Genomic DNA, 18,367 nt, shown 5'->3' with positions numbered 1-18,367 from the left:
TTTTATGCTTGCTTTACCATATCTACACTTATTGTTATATAATTTTAGGTGCACCATGTCTTATTAATTATTTAGACTTGAGGTTTTGTTTTCTATTAATGCAGATGTGAATTGGTTGCAAAGTAAAAAATTACCTATGAAGGAGAAGCTCACGAAAATGTATATGAATCAGTAGGTCTGAATTTTTAAAATTAGTAGTCTTCATTTACTCTAAGTCATTTCTAGCTAAAGTATTCGATTGTACTTTTTCTGACTTTGTTTATGTTGTGTTGTTCTTGGATTGTGGTAATAAATGATCAGACTTTTATGCTTCACATTCTTAAGATACTATTAGATATTCACCGTGTTGGACTAAATTTTAATTTCGAAATAGAAAATGTAATTTTTATTATATTAAGTATATATGTAAGTAATGTTTTGTAAATTTTAAGTGATCAATATATTATATAGTGTATATATAAGTAGTATGCTTTAAATAATATATAAACTAAATTAAATTATATGTTTTTTATAAAATTAATTTTGGCTTCTGATTCGCGACAAACAAGCGACTAACTTCAAAATATTGGGTTTAAACATGGTTATTACGTGTTGTATCAGATTTTAAACTCCAAAACAAGCCCATATTTTTAAAATAAAATTACATACCAACTAATTCACTACTAATTTTAAAACATTTTGGGTTAATTAAACCCGGAAATCTATTTACGCGGTCCAGCCCATAACAATCGACCTAACCCTAATTTTACAACCCTAATCTCTCATTTATCACCATTCTTCTTCTTCGCCGATTCTCTCAATCTCCGATCTGTCTTTTCTTCGTCTTCCTCTTCACCTAAGCCATCTCAACGAGATACTTACGATGCCTCCTGTTTAAGAAGCCTAGACGAAAGAGAAATGTTGTCCCCAACGCTTCTCTCAGACCCGGTGGCTCTAACCTTCCGTCCAAGGTGAGAAAGGTCAACCCTCTACCACTTCAATACAACTTCACGCCGGCAGCTCAAGATCCTACGCCTCAGACGCCTCAAGAACAAGTCCGTGTTACCCCCAACTATCGACGTCAGCCGCACAGCAGGTCAGAAAATATCCACCACCACAGATCCTAACCAACTCAGTCATTACCAGAAGTTCAGAACAATCCACCGGTTCAATTGAATCCTTTGCATGATTCTGCGAGATCTCCAGCTCAGAACTCTCACGCTCAAAGTCATCCTTCTTCTCAAGGTAACAACTTCGACGAGTCAGATCCAGTGTTGTCGGGACTCCAGGAGAACATGTTGAGGGCTCTTAACGTCATCCTTATGGTGCCAAACCGTTATATTTTTACAACCGTTTTCTCTCCGAAACCGAAGCCTAATACGACTTGGTATGTAAACACGTTTAAAATAGGATATGGACTTAGAATTAATTTCATTTTCTAGTGGAATGTTTTGTCATTCCCAAGTGTTTCATTAGTTATACTTACTAACTAGAAGAGTACATGTTTTCATTTCCCTTAGGTTTTCATATGTTTTCTTCTAGATTAGAGTCGATGAATTTGTTGCTTTTAGATGACACACAACTCGGTTGCAGACAAACATCACTATTGACTATTGTTTTGTCATTTCCAAGTCTCTCATCAGTTAGTAGTAACTAGAAGAGTACATGTGTTCAGTGATTGTGACGACTTTTCATACATTCTCGAACAACATTTTTTTTATTTGATTTTAAATGACTTTGGTATGGTTTACGCTTACGCTTGATTCTGACTTGATTCTTATGTTCTGAGGTTTACTCGTGATGTCAAATCACAACTGGTGCAGAAGATTACTAAAGTTTTTACAAACAAATTTGATGGTCCATACTATAATTGGTCATATGTGCCTCCGGAGAGACTAGAAAGATACTTCCTTGAGTTTGCAGTATAGTTTTCTGTCATATATCATTCATAGATAGGTTTTAATTGTTGTTTTTCACTAACTTAATTCTATTTTTTTCCCCCTAAAAAAAACACACTTGGGATCCATTGATAACATGGACAATGCAACAGTTTTTCTATGATATATGTCAACGCCGGATGAAAAACATGGTAAGCGATGCTAGGACTAGTCGACTGCAACCTAAATTGATCGGGGGTACTCTCTGGAAAACAATGGTTGCGCAGTGGGATACTAAAGAAACACAGGAAAGGAGTCGAATCTATTCCAATGCTCGTATGTCAGACCGTAATGGTCTCGGTCCAGACATGCACTTATCTGGGCCAACATCGTATCAACAAGTCAAACAAGGCTTGATGAGTAACTTTAACTTATGTCTTAACCTTTTTTTTTGTTTTTGTATCATTCCAGGAAGAGAAACTTGGGAGACCAGTGAGTCTTGGTGAGGTTTTCAAAGAGACACATACAAGGCCAGATGGTACGTATGTCGATCGAAAGGCCGGGAAGATCTTCTCAATTTATGAGAAAAACCTACAAGCTAAGATATTTGAGATCGAGTCAGATCCTTCACGAGCTCAAGAGCTCACAGCAGAAGATTATACGGCCATCTTTCTTCAGGTAAAGTACCATTTTTACAATCTATATTTAAAGAGTCCTCAAAACTTTCATTTTCAGAACTAACAATTTCAGTTTTTCTTATCTAAGTCCACTGAGAAGGATTCACGAGGTAATCTTTTTGGACTTGGAAGCCTCAAGGATCATCTTCAGGATCTTTTCAATGGCAAGAGCTATCAACAAGGAGAGTCGTCGTTTGTAGCATTGCAAGAGCAAATGAAAGAAGCTCATCGTATAATTGAAGAACAAGTTGCCTATAATGCAAAACGTGATGCTGAGATTGCTGCTCGTGAAGCATAACATTCCAAAGTTGTGGCTGAGCAACAGAAGAAGATAGAACACTTGGAAGAGTACTTGCGCAAAACTGATCCGGCCTTTGTGGAATTCCTTGTGTCTGAATCAAGTGATGCATCCACCGCCCCTCCAACACAAAGAACATCTCCTTCTTAGGTTACTTCTTAGGCTACTTCTCTCTAGTCCTTAACTCTCATGAACTTGTTACTTTTGGATGATGTGTCAATCATAGTTTTTGATTGATCATTTTGGTTCTCTTTTGGTTATTATGAACTTGTTACTTTGGGATGATGTGTCAATCATAGTTTTTGATTGATCATTTTGGTTCTCTTTTGGTTATTATAAATATTGTCTACTTTTTGTAATTGCTAATGTGGTTAACATATTACGATTGTGGTGAACTTTTGGGTATTAAAAGTGTGAATTTTAGGTTTCTCTTTGATTAGAAATTCGAATTATAAAAAAAAAAAAAAATTATGGTTTTAATCACTATAGTCGTCAAACCAGTCATTAAATGTGGCTCAAAGTTGTCGTAACATAGTCTTCAAATAGTCTTCCGATAGTAGCCAAGTAGTCGCATAAGTTAACGACGAAATGACAACTATTCTCAAACTATTTTTTTTTTGGGTTACCTAGATTCAAATTTGTTTCTCTTAAATGTGTGTTAGCCGATTAAGCCCTATATAGGCTTTGTAACATTTACCTTTTTATGCTTTTTAATCAATATTAACATAAGAAAAAAAAATCTAGAGTAAAGTGACGTGGAACCGAAAATTATTACTGGAGATAAATGATGAGTTGCATTAATTCTTATAATTTGATTGGTTATCTATTTTAATTCTCCAAAATGCTGAGGTGTCATCACCTGAAGAGAAACACATTGTAGTTTTATCGTATTGATTTCCAACGTTTGCAAGTAGATCACAATCGTTTTAGAGATGTGGCGGAACCCTAAAGAGAATTTCCTCTACCACTTCCGGGGTAGATCAAACATCGATTGTTTCTTTAGTTGATTAGCAAATAAACTAAAGAGGACGAAGGCTAATAATATGTATGTAACTAGTATAATTAGGGTTTTGGCTTTCAAGAATTGCCTCATATGTGAAAAAGGAAAAAAGAAAAATAGGTTTTTTATATATATACTACTTAACCTTTTCTGTTTAATTTTATTTTTACTTTAATTGTTTGTTCTTTCAAATTTAGTTTAAAAAGGCATGATTATTTAGTTTTTTTTTGTTTTTTTTACTTAGATTGGCCGAGTTTGTGTGTGTGTGTGTTGCTAGGCTATGACCGACCATTGGCGAAGAGTCATGGGATCATATTTCTCAAACTAAAAATGGACTTAACTACCAAGAGTCGAGCATGAAAAACAACATATCGTTTATTTACTTGGATTAATGATTTGATTCAATATGTAGAAGCAAACATATATATAAGTACTCTTGAATCAATTATACGACCTGTAAAACCAGAGGTAGATTTTGCATATGTTTCTTGATAAAGGCATGACGCAAAGAGCCAGTGGACAGGACATAGGATATGTGTATGAATAGTAGTAATTATACAAAGACAAACAGTTGCAAATGGATTGAAAGCACTAGAAATAGTTTGATTATTTTCCAAGTGTTAACAGTTGAAACAAAACGAAAATTATAGCTAGAGCATAAAGTATATCAATATCATCTTGGGTTCCTATATAGGTACGATTTGCAAGGACGGAACAAATTGTGAAAGGCATGAATGTGACTCGAAGCAGAAGATAGTTTCCTTGCAGTTGGTACTCTCAGATTTTGTTTGGGTTTGAAGATTACAAGTAACGAAGTATTTGCGGTCTAAGTCCCGTAGGTAGATGATGTCGATATCAAAACAGTTGATTGCCATTGGCACACAGTAAAATCCAAGCCCCATAGATGCCATGTTGATTTCCCATGCCTTTTCCCAAGTCCATGAATCACTCTTAAGTTTCCAAACCTTAACATTATAGCTCCTGAACTCGTCTATCAATCCAGCTTCGATAAGCACAAAGTATCCTTGCGATGTGGTGCAGACCGTCTTATAGATGGGGAAAGGCAACTCCGTATACAGCTTGGACGCTCATCTCGATGCCAGCGACTACCTCGCATCCTGGCGGGTAGGCATATGGCCCGAACTTGATCATCATAAGAGAAGAAATCATGGATCAAAATACTACGGGACTCATGGAACCACTGAAGTTTCCCGTTCAAAGAAACAGGATTCGATGTACAGTGTGACACACCATGACCAGGACAAGAGACGTGTTGAACACTCCCTTCACCCGTATCCGACGAATAAATCTGAAATGTCCAGGTTTTAGAAACATCAGTGTGTTGTGCTTTGCATCACCTTGTAACCTAAGAGGGAACCGTTGTGCATTTGTGTTACAAGTCCCAAATCAACGAAGTAAAAATGGTATTGAGGAAGATACGGAGGAGAAGATATTTGAACCCATTTGTGATAACACAGGACTACCAATGTAGTAACGTTTCGTCATGTCCTCCTCGAGAAGACACAACAAAATCAACCCATCAGCGCAGGCCATAATCCAAATCTCTTTGATTTTAACATTTTTTTGAGTATACTTGCGGATCACTCCACTTGCAAAAGACCAATAATGAGAATTACCATGCGAGGATGACTCACGTGGTATATTGAGTTCTATTTCTTCCAAACAAGAGTTAATACAACTATAGCTTCCATGTAGGATCGACCAATTAGATGTGGCAGACTCCGTAAGTGATTTCCAATCTCTACACACCAGCTTGAATCTAACGATACTTTGCAGAGGTAATTTTGTGATTATGTTTATCACCAGTTCTTCCGGAAGATTCACTTCTCTTTGCTCCATCCTAATCCCAGGCTCTCGACACCACTAACGAGTATTTAGCAATCAATAAGACACACTGCAACTACAAATTAGGTTTTTTTTGGGCTTTCACGTTTGCTTTAATTTAACTAATGTTATGCTTAATGTTATGACCAAATAATCAAGATCTAAGCTATCTTCACCGAACATTAAGCGTATATTAGGGTCAATTTTGAGTTTATCTAATTCTCCCAAAAAAATGGTTAATAGTTTAGATAATGATTAAATAAAACATAATAATTATATTTAGTTAATTTAAATTACTTAAACCAAAAAAAAAATCAATTGCAAAAAATATAATTACTCAACTCAGTTAAAATGAACCGAAAAAAAAGAAATCTATACTAATAAAAAGTAGGAGCTATAAGCTCCTAAGGCTGTTCATATAGGATTTTAAACAACCAATAGAAATTTGACATATAACTTGTTAACATTTTATACAATTTCCAGAATTTTCTATATTAAGAATTATTTTAAACAACCTATCATGATTTGACATGTCAATCATTAACATTTTTTAAATTTACAGAATTTTTTAGAAAAAAGAAAATTTTAAATTTATGGAAATCAAAGAACTAACCACAATATCCCACATCGGTTATAATTTTTTAGACAATAGTTCAGAAAACCAGTATAAATAAGATTAATATGATTCCAACAACGAATGAGCAGGAAAGCTTGATTTATCAGGCGTCCAAGTTTAAAAGTTTTATTTGGTTTGATCTGGTTTTTTATTTGATCAAATTAGAACTTTAAACAGTTTCAAAAAATATTATAATATTTAAAAATTTTAAAAGTTTAAATATTATAAATATTGAAACTTTTAAAAGGTCTTAGCTTTTAAAAAGTTTTTAAATATTATAAGTTTTAAATTTTAAAAGTTTAAAATATTATAAATATTGAAATTTTTTAAAAGGTTCAAATTTTATATTTCGAAACCTTTTAAAAGTTTAAAATATTCTAAATATTGATGCAAAATATAAATTATCTTATTTATCTACATTTGTGCTTTTTATTTCTTATGAACTGTAAAACATATTTTTGTGTATGATTTTATAGATGAGTTGATATTCTTTCATTAATTTTTTTTTGGGTCTAAAGAAGAAGGATTGACATCGCAAGACCTTAATTTGATGTTTGAGTCAAATTTTGAGGTTTAAAGAAGAAAGCTGGACGACAAACACAAATGTTTTATTAGCTATACATAGGCATGACCAGGGTTACGGTTGTCACGGTTAAGGTTTATTAACCATCGGTTATGGTTAGAAATTTTTGTAACCTTAACCAGAACCGTTTAACAAACGGTTAAACGGTTACGGTTCAAGCGGTTACTGTTATATACGGTTACGGTTATTTGATAATATGATACGATTGATATTATTTGATGATACAATATAATTGATATTATTTATTTATAATTAATATGTTCTTATAGTGTACTCATATTTCTATATATCATATGATTCATATTAAATAAATAATTATTAGTATATTTTATTATGTTTTTAAAATATTATAAACCAAATAAGGATTTTGGTTTGAGAAGTTTCTAAACACGTGGATCTAAAACCAATTAAATATATGGATATAATTGTCAATAATCGGGTGCATGTGTACATTTGTAGAATTTCTAGAATTGGCCGGGGTTGTTTATTAAGCTGTATATTTATACCTCTTAGGATTTAAACTGCTAAATTTGGAACAGATCTTAAGGAAGATATATTAATGTGAAGGACAATATCATTGGATCTTAAATTACATGATTGATCTTTAGCGAATTTTGGGATGCAAACAACCTATTTGTATACAAAAATTGTGTTATCATTGACTTGGAATTGTTATATGTAAAAGACTTCCCTCTTAGATTCTTAATTGTTCAGCTTTGTTCAACGAATTGGAAATTACACTGTTGCAATTTTGGCTTGTTTCACTGATCAATCTATCTGTTTAACAGGATCTTGTGACACTATTTTGACCAAAAAGTGATGCAAATGGATGGATCATACACCGTTAGAGAAGAAGCTAGAAGAGCAAAAGAATTTACTGTCAAGGCAAAAAATCTTGATCCTGAACTTTGTGGTCTTCTCCGTCTCAATGCAGTTATTGATGACCGCTATTGCGAAGAAAATCAAAGGTGAATTAACCGATTGGTATGTTGTTTTGGCGGTTGACCCACCTGCAGATCATGAAACAATAAAAAACGGTTACAAGAAACTGGTTCTTGACATTATCCTTTATGGTGACGACTCTTTGGGTAGCATTTATAAAGCAAACATGGAAATATTTGTTAATTGAAAGAATGAAGAAATCTTATGACACTATTAGCTAGGCCTGGGCGTTCGGTTACCCATTCGGGTTTGGATCGGATATTTCAGATTTTTGGGTATTTCGGTAAAGGAGTTCTAGAACTATTCTGGTATTTCTAGTATTTGGATCGGATTTCGGATAAACACCCATCAGATTCGGATCGGGTTCGGGTTTTACCTAATACCCGAAATATACTTTAGATTTGGGTTCGGTTCTGATTATTTACATATTAAGCTTAACAAAATACTCGAATTCAATCCAAATTCCAAACAAATCCGAATTCAAATCTCTATAATTTTGATATTGAAAGTGAAGAAAAGTTATGGCAAACACGTTTATTGTTGAAAATATTCTATTTGTTTTGTCTTTTTTCTTATTTGTAATTTTTAATATGTAGAAACAATAATTTTTTATCTAAAATTCATGAGTGTAAAATAAAGAATATGTAATTAAGTCTTTATGAAATAATTATAATCTCTTATATCTAAAATTTCAAAAAAAAAAAAAAAAGTAGAACTAGTATAAACAACAAGGGGCAAACCCATATTATAGATTGTGGGGACAATTGCATCTAGTAATATTAAAGCAAGATATTAAAGTGGCACAATGGCTATAGTGCACCCAATAATTGCTTAAGGTGGTGGGTTTCAGTCCCACTAAAAACTATTTTGTCCTGGCTTAAGGGTAATGTTGATATATGTTCGAATTAGTTCGGGTATGTGTTCTGGTTCCTAGCACTAGCCGTGAAATCAATATGTTCCTACAAAATATTCGCAGAAATAGAGGAATACCTAATTGAACAGATATGAACTGTTGATGATTATGACGGATGCACAGGTCCATAGTGTTGTCTTTCATGAACCGTTCAAGTTGTATATTTATTAAATAGTTGGTCATTTAGTTCATCAATAATTAAATTTTCGGTCCATTTTTTGACAAACTATCTTTTAGATAAGAGTACTACATAATGACTTTGAAATGCAACTATATAATTTGATTCACAACATAATTTTTTTTTTATGGTCAACATGTTGATGAAATACAAGTGCGTGTCGTGAATGAGATGGAAACACGAATTGAATATTACCACCGCATGTTTGAACGATTTCATCCAAGTACAAGAGAGTCATATCAGTAACATCACACCACTATGACAATAACTGGCAAGCAGTCAAATTGAGAGAGAAGACAGCGTAGTCACACCACCATAAGTTTAGGTGGTGACTCAAAATTTTTAGAGAAGTAGACGAGCCGGCCTTGTGGTGTGTTTATTGAGCCGGATCCTGATTTTGTGTTTAGGTGGTGACTCAAATTTTTTATATTAAAAATCACTATAAAACTAACACATATATATCATTAATATTAATTGTAAGGTAAATTTAAAATGAATTTGAAAAGGTAAATAATTTATTATATTTATTAATATTCATTATAATATATATAATTAATTGATATTACAATATTAATGATGTTTTAATAGAGAAAACTGTTAAGGATAAAACAACTACTAGTATCTAAATAACTATTCATACAATAATTTTAAAATGAATTTGAAAAGGTAAATAATTTATTATATTTAATAATATTCATTGTAAAATATATAATTAATTGATATTACAATATTAATGATGTTTTAATAGAGAAAACTGTTAAGGATAAAACAATTATTAATACCTAAATAACTATTCATACAATAATTCATGGACATTTGTCATGGCTACCATAATATTAGTTTTTGGGTCAAAAATACCACAAGGTCCAACAGTTTCCATTTCTAACATTTCTCATTTAACAATATGACGAAAATACCCTCAAATTTCTCAAACCTTCATTTGTGTCTCTTCTCTCTTCGAACGAAGAGATCTGATACAGTCGAACTCTCGTCGCCTCGCTGGTCTAAATCGCCGGTCTATATCGTCTACCTGTCTCGACGGATTCTCATTGCCTCTATCTCTTCTCTTGCTTTGTCTCGCCGTTTCAGGAATACCTTGCTTCATCTCGTCGTTTCGGGAATACCTTGCTTCAACTCGCCTCACCTTAGCCACCAAAATCCTCTATATTCAGCACTGTATTAACACACATTGCCTCGATCTAGCCTTGTTTTTTCTCACAGTCGGTGTTTTTGTTGAATCTCGTCTCCGTGGATCTTCTTATCACACGACACTTTATCATCGGTTTATCGCCATTTATAAGTAAGCTTCAGATCCATTTAAACGTACTATTCTCGTTCTAGCTAGTGTAAATATTGAAAGGATTGTAAAATCCATAATTGTGTGATTTAGGGTTTGATTTTGGGTAATTTGAAACGATTGTGTGTGATACTGGCCTTACTGAATCAACAAAAACCTAAATAAATTGGGTGAAAAATTCAGTAGATTCTTATGATTTTCTAGTAAAAAATACTATCTTTTGTGGGTTTTCTTCATTATGTAACAATTTGGTCTGAGACATGGCTAAGAGCTGATTGATATAACAATGGGGATGATAATTTTGTTGAGTACAATGGCGCTGCTAGAGTCTGATTGATGCTAGTTTTTTAAAATTCATGAAAGCATATATGAAATTTAGGATGACTTTCCTGACATAATATGTGTTCTTCTCTTTCTTTTATTTGTTGCAGGATATTGGTGATTCTTTCCCTACAGAAAACAAGCTTCCTCAACTTTGTTTCAACATAGGAGAGGAGCCAAGATCAGACTTGAAGATAAACCAGTTTCTAAACTACGATCGCATCACAAAAGTGAAAAGCATCCTCTCGGTTGCAGAGTATAAGAGGATCAAAAATTCCTTTCTAGGACATATTTTCAAGATTATCAACAGAGGATTGATGATGTCAGGGAAGATGGTGCATTGTTTTATGGCAGGAGCTTAAAAGAATCAAAAGAAAATGAACTTTGGATGCATTTGGAGGACGACCTATGAGATTCTCAATAAGAGAATTCCATATGGTCACTGGATTGAAATGCTCTGCTTGGGAGGGTGATGAAGATGAACGGGAAAATCTTTATAACCGGGCTAACACTGAAAATGCTCACACATTTGAAGATGTTTGTGATATTTAACTAGAAACTGATTCAGAGGCAGCGGATGAAAGGTTCTCTCTGGCGATTGATTGCATCTTTTGTCAGAGGTACACAGGGAATAAACTTCTTGCAAAAAGCCTTAAGAGAGCTCAGCATCTGGATGTCTTGGCTAATATCCATGGGGGAAAGATGCATATAATCTTCTGATTACATCAGTTAAGAAGAATGTCCCATCAAATCTAATGAAGAATAAGTACGACTTACATGGATATCCGTTGGCAATACACTTGTGGATTCTTGATTTTGTTCCTATGTTACAGTCATCTTTCAGCACATAGAGTGTAATTGAACAACCAACAACATATCTGTGTGAAAAATATACGTACACAGTTAATCCATTAATTGCTCAAGTCAAGAACATTGAAGCATCAAATCATGTAAGTTGTATTTAATATTATTTTTTCTTAATTTTGAAGGACTAATAGTAACTTAGACTGTCTTACTAAACATAAATTGTTTTTCAGCAGTTGAAGGTTATTCACATATTGTCTTCTATACCTGGTGATGCAGAAGATGCAATTTTCTTGGAAGACACTCATGATCAAGATTTGAATTGGTTGGTAGAAGTATTGAACAAGGGCTACAAACTGAAATTTGAAGACTAACAAAAAAAGCACTAGGTTTTGGTGTCGTGATGGAAGAATCTGCTATCAGATCATACCAATTTCATAACAAGAAGACGCTAAAACCAGCCTCTTCTGGAGAGTCACTAATAGATAAGCTAGACAAACTGTACAACATTGTTACAAATGGATTCAAAGCTATCAACTACCGTTTATCAAAAATAGAGAAGAATCTGGGAAGTTATAAACCTACGAATACTGACGATCTAGTAAAACATATTTTATTTTATCAACTTCCAGCTTCCTCTTAAATTTTTTTTTTCATGCATGTAAATGCTAACCGTTTTTATTTTGTGTTGTAGGAGCAATACGAACATAGTGGAATCCCTCTATTTCTCAGTTCTCCAATTACAAATTTGTACAAAGATGATGCGATCCGTCCATTTACCAGTTCTCCCGCTGAACAAAATACAGAGCATGTGATTCAGGTTTTTGACTCTCAGATTCCTAAAGAGGTAAGGAATTGGTTTCTTACTTGTATATTGAGTTTTAGGGAAAGTAGTCTAAATCATGTACTAAAAGCTTCTAATGCTTTTTCAGCACTTATGTGGACATGACACAGTTTCTTTCCAATTACCAACACATTCTCCAACACCTTCATTGTCTTAGTGTGTACATCTGCTGCAAGAAGTTGAAGTTATGTATGAGAACAAATGGAGAAAATGAAGAGTGCAAAGAAAGAACAATTTTTTGGAAAAGAACAAATACAGTTCTTGTATAGAGAGAAGGAAGGTGAACTAAATGCAAAAGAGAAGGAAGGTGAACCAAATCTAGAAGTTTTGACTGGTGATGTAAATGAAATGATTCTTAGAACTTTTTGAAAATATTCTAACACATTATATTGACGAATGAAATAATTTATCTCCAGTTCTTAACTCCAAGCGAAACTCAAATGGAAGAGTTAACCGAAAAGCTCAATTTAACAAATGAGGTAAAAAAAAAAAGATTCATAAACCTTTCTTAAAACGATTTTAAACACATAGATGCAGATAAAAATGTGATTGTCACATTGGGAGAGTTATTGATAAAATTTACTGTCAAATGTTTGAAGATTAACAAAGATGAAACAAATGTCGAGACCCAAACATAGGAGATGACCCAGAAGCTCAATTCAACTGCTGATGTAAGATTTATTATATAATTTTTTTTTCCTGTAATTTAATTTTATAGGAAAGTCTTCATACGCTTATAATAAAGATTCCTAAAAAATTTTTTTTGCTTGTAGGGTGATGAAGAGAATCTTCCTTCAAGAAGGTGGTGATGAAGAAGATGACAATCAAAGTCATCATGTGGAAGAATGTGTGAATATAAATGATGGTCTTGATGAAGAAGATCACGAACATAGTCATAATGTCCTAGAAGGAGTGAGTCCAAATGATGGTGATGATGAAAAAGAAGAAGACAAACATGATCCACAAGAGAAGGTATATCATGGCAATTTTATTATATTAAGGTCTTTTAGATGATGAAAAAGAATAAGGCAAAAACCATTTGTTTTTAAGTTTTTTCATATGTTTTTATGTTGCAAAAGGACATTACATATAATTCATATGACAATAAACCATCATTCGATCTTGACTGTTTTAATTCACCTGAGGTATGTCAATTTAATTCATTTTTTGTTTGTTTTGTATATATCATTGCTGATTTTTGTAAAAGTAAAAGAAGACATTCATAAACACGTTTTTTACTACATATCGATTTCAGGAAAAAAGAGGAAGCTGGATAAAAATGTTGAAAATGTTTTTCCAAGAAAGAAGCAAAGAGTTGACGGGGATAGTGAAAATCAAGTTCCAAGGCGGAGCAATCGGCTCACAACTCCATCATTTTCAACCATTACTCCATATAAAGCACCAAGAAACCCTGCCACATATGCTCTCCATCCAACGTTCAATTCTTTCATATCTCCAAGTTTCAATAACATGGAAGATTTAAATTCTTGGAAAAGTTCAAATATCAAACCAGGGTAAAAGTGATGTTTTAAGAATTCTAGTCTATTTTTAAAAGTAAGTTTTTGATAATTTCAGAGTGATAATGGATACAAAACCATTAACCCAACATTGGTTGAATATGATGGGAAGACTAGAGACGTATTTGCAAGAAACTTTACTGCTCACAAATCTTTGTTTTCTTTTGGTTTGGTTTGTGGGTTAGTTTGTTTGTGTCGTGACTATGTTTACACATAATAAACTGTTTCATGAATGCTATCCTGAATGTTAAAAATTTAATATAATGATCTAATTCAATTTCTCCAATACACTAAAGTCTTTTTCTTATTTTAAATGTAGCACATTGATGCAGCTCTAGGATTATTTTGGTTGAGAATAAATCAGGATCCCATCTATTTTCACAACAAGAGACTTTCCAAAATAACATTTGAAAGCACAATATGTGTTTCCAAAAGAAGTCACTGATATTGTGAATGGGAAGTTGGGTTCTGTTTGTCCCCTATTAAGAAGTGGCATGATCTTGATGGAGTCTTAGGCCTTAGATTCAATTTGATTGTTTGACTTGGTTGTTCGTGCGATTAGAATTGTCTGTGACTTGTATTCTTCCTGCTTGGTACTAATTTTAATTGTTCTACCAACTAAATCTCAATTTTTCTTAGTTTGTAAGTCTGTTTCCTTATGTTTTGTTTTCCTAAAGAGTTATCTTCTATCATTTCACACATAAATATAATAATATAAATATAATTGTATAACATGTAAGTATGTGGTTTGACAGATTTTGTTTAATTCGTGATTTGTTCTCTGCCATTCATATATGTTTAGGATAAATTGTTGATTATGTTCTTTGAATTCAAAAAGTCGAGATCTAGGTGTATATAATATATATAAATATATGAAAGTGCCTTCCTCTCTATCCATCGAGTTCATGTAAATAATTGGGATATGTTTTCTTCTCTATAATCTAGTCTTCATTTTTGAACTTGTGTCGTAGCTTTTTTAACTTCACTTTTATATGTTCCAAATTCTTTTACTTTGTGTTTAGGAAAATATTTGATTGTGTTAGCTTCATGTGTTACTTATTTGTTTCCTTTGCGTTATCTTTCAGATGGATTCTTCATCATTTCCAGACAATTCAGACCGAGAAAAAGAAACATAAGAAGCTAACACAAAAGAAAAAGGAGATGATAGTAGAGGTAAGAGGAAAGCTGTTCCAGAAGATAGTGGTGGTAATTCTGAACCTCTTCAGCAAAAGAAGTTCAATACAAGGTCTCTTGTATGGAATCATTTCACGAGATTAGTGGACAAGGAGAAAAAATGCAAATGTCATTATGGTTTAAGGATTTTTGGATGTGCAACAACATCTGGGACTTCAAACTTGCAAAAGCATCTGGATATACACAAGCAGCACAATGCATGGCTATAGAAGAATTCTTAGACTGTTATTTACTCAAGAGGGAAATCTTCGGCACGCGGAAGTTTTTGAGGATATATTCAGAGAAGCTACCAATGAAATGCTTGTGTTGGCGCAGTTTCCCCTTGCGTTTATTGAATGCATGGCTTGGAGACACTTTTGCAACAAAGTCAATCTATATAAACTGCATTCAAGGAGAACAGCTACCAGAGATATAGTTGAAATATTTGTGGCAAGGAAAGCATCTTTGAAGCTATGGTTTTCTACGAATCAACAAAGAGTGTCTCTTACGACATACATATGGGTTGCTCATGTTACAGAAGCTAGTTATATGGTCACCACAACGCATTTTTTTATGCTAATTGGAAATTGAGGAAGCTAATCATAGGGTTTAGGTAAGTGGCAGATCACAAAGATTCCACAATTTCATCGGTTCTACTTGATTGTTTGGCTGAGTGAGGCATTGAGAAGTTATTCACCATCACTGTCGACAATGCTACTAATGTCATTCAATATGTGAGGTCTTCTTCCACAAGATGTAATTCGTTTGAGATAAAAATAGTGACAGGGAAGATGACTACGGGAAGTTTGCTTTTGGATATCAAGACAAGGTGGAATTCTACATACTTGATGTTAACAAGAGCCATTACGTTTAGATTGACATTCGACAAGTTAGAGGCTGAAGACAAACTGTACAATGAATACTTTATGGAAGTATACAATGGATTTGTCTTATAAGGAGATGGTTGATGAAATAGGAGTTGAAGATGCAAAGAATGAGTTGGATCTCTATTTGAAGGAAAAGGTGGAAAATCCTAAGACTATGATTGGTACAAAATGGGACATCTTGTCTTGGTGGAAGCTCAATGCTCAAAGATTTCCTGCTTTGTCGGAAATTGCAAAGGATGTACTTGCAATGCAAGTGACATCTGTTGTATCTGAAAGTGCTATTAGCACTAGTGGACGTATCCTAGAGCCACACAGGAGTTACTTAACTCATTATCTGCTGGAGGTGTTGATGTGCACAGAGCAGTGGCTGAAGTGTGATATGCAGTTCAATGAAAAAACCGTTGCCACAAATGCACAACTTCTTGCTGATGTTGAGTTACTAGATAAACTTGAAAGAGGTACAGTATAATCTTATACTACATTTAATATCATTGTATATAACTTTCAGATTTAACATTTTTGTTGGTTAACTCTTTTTCATAGTTTGAAACTCAAATCAACTTGAATTAGAAGGTAACTCTTTTTCAGTATGTCACGTTGGTTTCATATTTTGTCTTATAGTTGCTTTCAAACTTTTAGTTTCAGTTTTCATATTTTTGTCCACTATTCTGATTTATTTTTGATATAAGAGAGGCATGGACAAAAGACGCTATTTGAAGTTTGGAGACTCCTGGTCTAAACTTGGAGGAGAATTCTTCTTAGTTTTGTTTTTTTAGTAAAAGGTTAAGTTTTATACCAATGTTCAAATTTGTGATAGAAATTACAGGGAAAACAAAGAAATCAGAAAGACCAAAATCTACAACTAAAAGATCTACAATATGAGAGAAAATACAACAAGAAAAGCATTGATTAAACAACAACTAGAGGCTTTCAGAGGAAACACCGATTACAAACCGAGAAGTTAGGACATTTGCGTGATTGCCTCATCCTTGCTGCCACGAGCAACCATATCCGAGGCCATCCTTCAAAACCTCAAGGGCGCCAACAGCTTCTTCGAAGACTAACACAAAAACAAAATAGCTAGAGTGGACTTAAACGCCAAAACCAGCATTCAAGCTCCGCTACAGAGAAAACGTCGAACAGCCGCAACCACCCTACAACGACGAAAAGAAGAACTGAGAGAGAAACGGTAATGCACCAACGATAATCCCAGATCTAAGGAAGTAACTCGCCGAGAGGAGAAAACAGACTCATCCCAGACAATTCATCGAAGTCACAACCCTAGCTAGAGATGAGAACCCATACGCAACAGAGATCCGACAAAGAAAGCAACCGAAAAAAAGCTTTTGGTTTAAAGCCGTCCCTAAGCAAAGAAACCTTAAGCACCTCCGAGCTTCACTCCGTTAAACCACCACCAAAAGACGTCGGGTGATATGGAGGGTCACAGCTTAAGCACCTCCGCCCGCGAGCTGAGATTCTTCTTAGTTACACTATCAATCTATCACTGCTATGGTTTATGTAATGGTTTGGAATGAAATATATCTCTCAATGCTTCTTAAGTTTTTTTTTAATGACTTATCTGGATTGTAATGTTTATAGGTTTAGTCTGGATGTTCTTTGATATAATGTAATGAAATGGTCTTAAGTTTTATTTTAATTAAGTATTTCATATTTTTTCTTGGATGTCTAAGGTTTTTTTGAGTACTTTGGTTACTTTTGAATCCAAAGTACTCGAACCGAACTGGTACCGAAAAAGAAAGGGTATTTTTTGGTTCTATCATCAACTATCTGAACCGATCCGAATCCAAAAATATTTACCCGAACCCGTAATTGGAATGGAAATAAGCTTCAAGTTTAGGAAGATTACTGTTTTTGATTGCCAAACTCATGAGAGTAAAGGTGACTTAGTGAAAACTCATATCCAACCATTTGCAGGTATGAACTTTTTTTTATTATGGTGTGAATCTTATGTTGAAGATATATGTCTGATAGTAATTTTTTTTTTGCAGAAATGATACCTTATCTCATATGTCGGACCAAAGGGTACACATAACCATATGAGCTGACACAATTTATAAAGTATTATGCCCTAAAAAGTTCTTTCGCCGTATTAACATGAGGCAAACTATGTATCATTCATTCTAAAGATGGTGCAATGCCATTCATTGGGCGTAGAAGAGATTATGAGTAGACTTCAAGAAGAGTATTGATAAGTTCAAATTAATCCCTAGAGCTACTCTCTCAAATTAAGAGATCACTGCAGTACTTAGGGGTCGAATTCCACAAAGACCCAAGTCTAACAATGCAAAGTATTAAATAAAAGCTGTTGTAAATTCAGAAGATCAAAAAGCTAGGCCTAGGGAATTTTTCAGGAAATTACAAATTATTATATCAAGAAATAATTAGGATTTAAGCAATTAAGAACAGATCTAAAACTCTAAACACCTTTGTAAAATAAATAAGTTCTCACTGCAAATATTATATAAATTTAAAACCAGAAAATCCAAATCTCTTTGCAAAATTGTCGGTAATAAATCAGCTTTAAAAATAAGTTTAGATTGTTCACAAAATCACTAAATCAAATCTCTTTGCAAGAATTAATTTTGCTCATCAAAA

The 18,367-nt window shown here is 33.6% G+C and overlaps 2 protein-coding genes, 1 long non-coding RNA gene and 1 pseudogene across 6 annotated transcripts; 2 read left to right on the top strand and 2 right to left on the bottom strand.

Moving 5' to 3' along the window:
• Positions 1 to 2,065: 2,065 nt before the first annotated feature.
• LOC104709588 (uncharacterized) lies at positions 2,066 to 2,831 on the top strand. Its single transcript, XM_087461177.1, has 3 exons — positions 2,066 to 2,257; positions 2,328 to 2,534; positions 2,622 to 2,831. Exons 1-3 carry the CDS (start codon positions 2,066 to 2,068, stop codon positions 2,829 to 2,831), a joined length of 609 nt encoding a protein of 202 aa, XP_087317303.1.
• Positions 2,832 to 4,517: 1,686 nt separating this feature from the next.
• Positions 4,518 to 5,691, bottom strand: LOC147940166 (putative F-box protein At3g23950; annotated as a pseudogene).
• Positions 5,692 to 7,550: 1,859 nt separating this feature from the next.
• Positions 7,551 to 9,339, bottom strand: LOC147940165 (uncharacterized). The gene is made up of 2 exons (XR_015564593.1): positions 9,104 to 9,339; positions 7,551 to 7,885 (listed from the first exon to the last, which is right to left on the bottom strand). It is a non-coding gene; the product is annotated as an uncharacterized LOC147940165 (long non-coding RNA).
• Positions 9,340 to 9,867: 528 nt separating this feature from the next.
• LOC147940164 (uncharacterized) lies at positions 9,868 to 17,400 on the top strand. Of its 4 annotated transcripts, XM_087461575.1 has the most exons (10): positions 9,868 to 10,208; positions 10,637 to 11,476; positions 11,610 to 12,177; positions 12,263 to 12,513; positions 12,591 to 12,653; positions 12,774 to 12,845; positions 12,948 to 13,146; positions 13,254 to 13,319; positions 13,430 to 13,688; positions 14,777 to 17,400. In XM_087461575.1, coding segments are annotated over exons 6-9 (495 nt in total). In that variant the 5' UTR covers positions 9,868 to 10,208; positions 10,637 to 11,476; positions 11,610 to 12,177; positions 12,263 to 12,513; positions 12,591 to 12,653; positions 12,774 to 12,843; the 3' UTR covers positions 13,658 to 13,688; positions 14,777 to 17,400. The 4 variants fall into 4 exon arrangements, 3 of the variants coding, with proteins under 3 accessions (XP_087317701.1, XP_087317702.1, XP_087317703.1); XR_015563808.1 differs by lacking the exons at positions 13,254 to 13,319; positions 13,430 to 13,688; positions 14,777 to 17,400 and having other exon boundaries at positions 9,882 to 10,208; positions 11,610 to 11,931; positions 12,025 to 12,177; positions 12,263 to 12,508; positions 12,948 to 13,147; XM_087461576.1 differs by lacking the exons at positions 9,868 to 10,208; positions 10,637 to 11,476; positions 11,610 to 12,177; positions 14,777 to 17,400 and having other exon boundaries at positions 12,380 to 12,508; positions 13,430 to 13,972.
• The last annotated feature ends 967 nt before the right edge of the window (positions 17,401 to 18,367 follow it).

Source organism: Camelina sativa, chromosome 8 (genome assembly GCF_030686135.1).
Source record: "Camelina sativa cultivar CO46 ecotype springtype chromosome 8, ASM3068613v1".
Lineage (NCBI taxonomy): Eukaryota > Viridiplantae > Streptophyta > Magnoliopsida > Brassicales > Brassicaceae > Camelina > Camelina sativa.
Note: the sequence above shows the minus strand (reverse complement) of the source record. Positions and strands in the feature narration are given on the sequence as shown.

What these genes read in the sequence shown, in the direction of transcription:
- LOC147940164 (XM_087461575.1), top strand. An exon ending in AACATGATCCACAAGAGAAG is followed by an intron (nt 13,147 to 13,253) that starts GTATATCATGGC and finishes ATGTTGCAAAAG; the next exon opens with GACATTACATATAATTCATA. An exon ending in ACTGTTTTAATTCACCTGAG is followed by an intron (nt 13,320 to 13,429) that starts GTATGTCAATTT and finishes TATCGATTTCAG; the next exon opens with GAAAAAAGAGGAAGCTGGAT.
- LOC104709588 (XM_087461177.1), top strand. Translation starts at nt 2,066, where the DNA reads ATGGTAAGCGATGCTAGGACTAGTCGACTGCAACCTAAATTGATCGGG. An exon ending in GGCCAACATCGTATCAACAA is followed by an intron (nt 2,258 to 2,327) that starts GTCAAACAAGGC and finishes GTATCATTCCAG; the next exon opens with GAAGAGAAACTTGGGAGACC. An exon ending in ATACGGCCATCTTTCTTCAG is followed by an intron (nt 2,535 to 2,621) that starts GTAAAGTACCAT and finishes TTCTTATCTAAG; the next exon opens with TCCACTGAGAAGGATTCACG.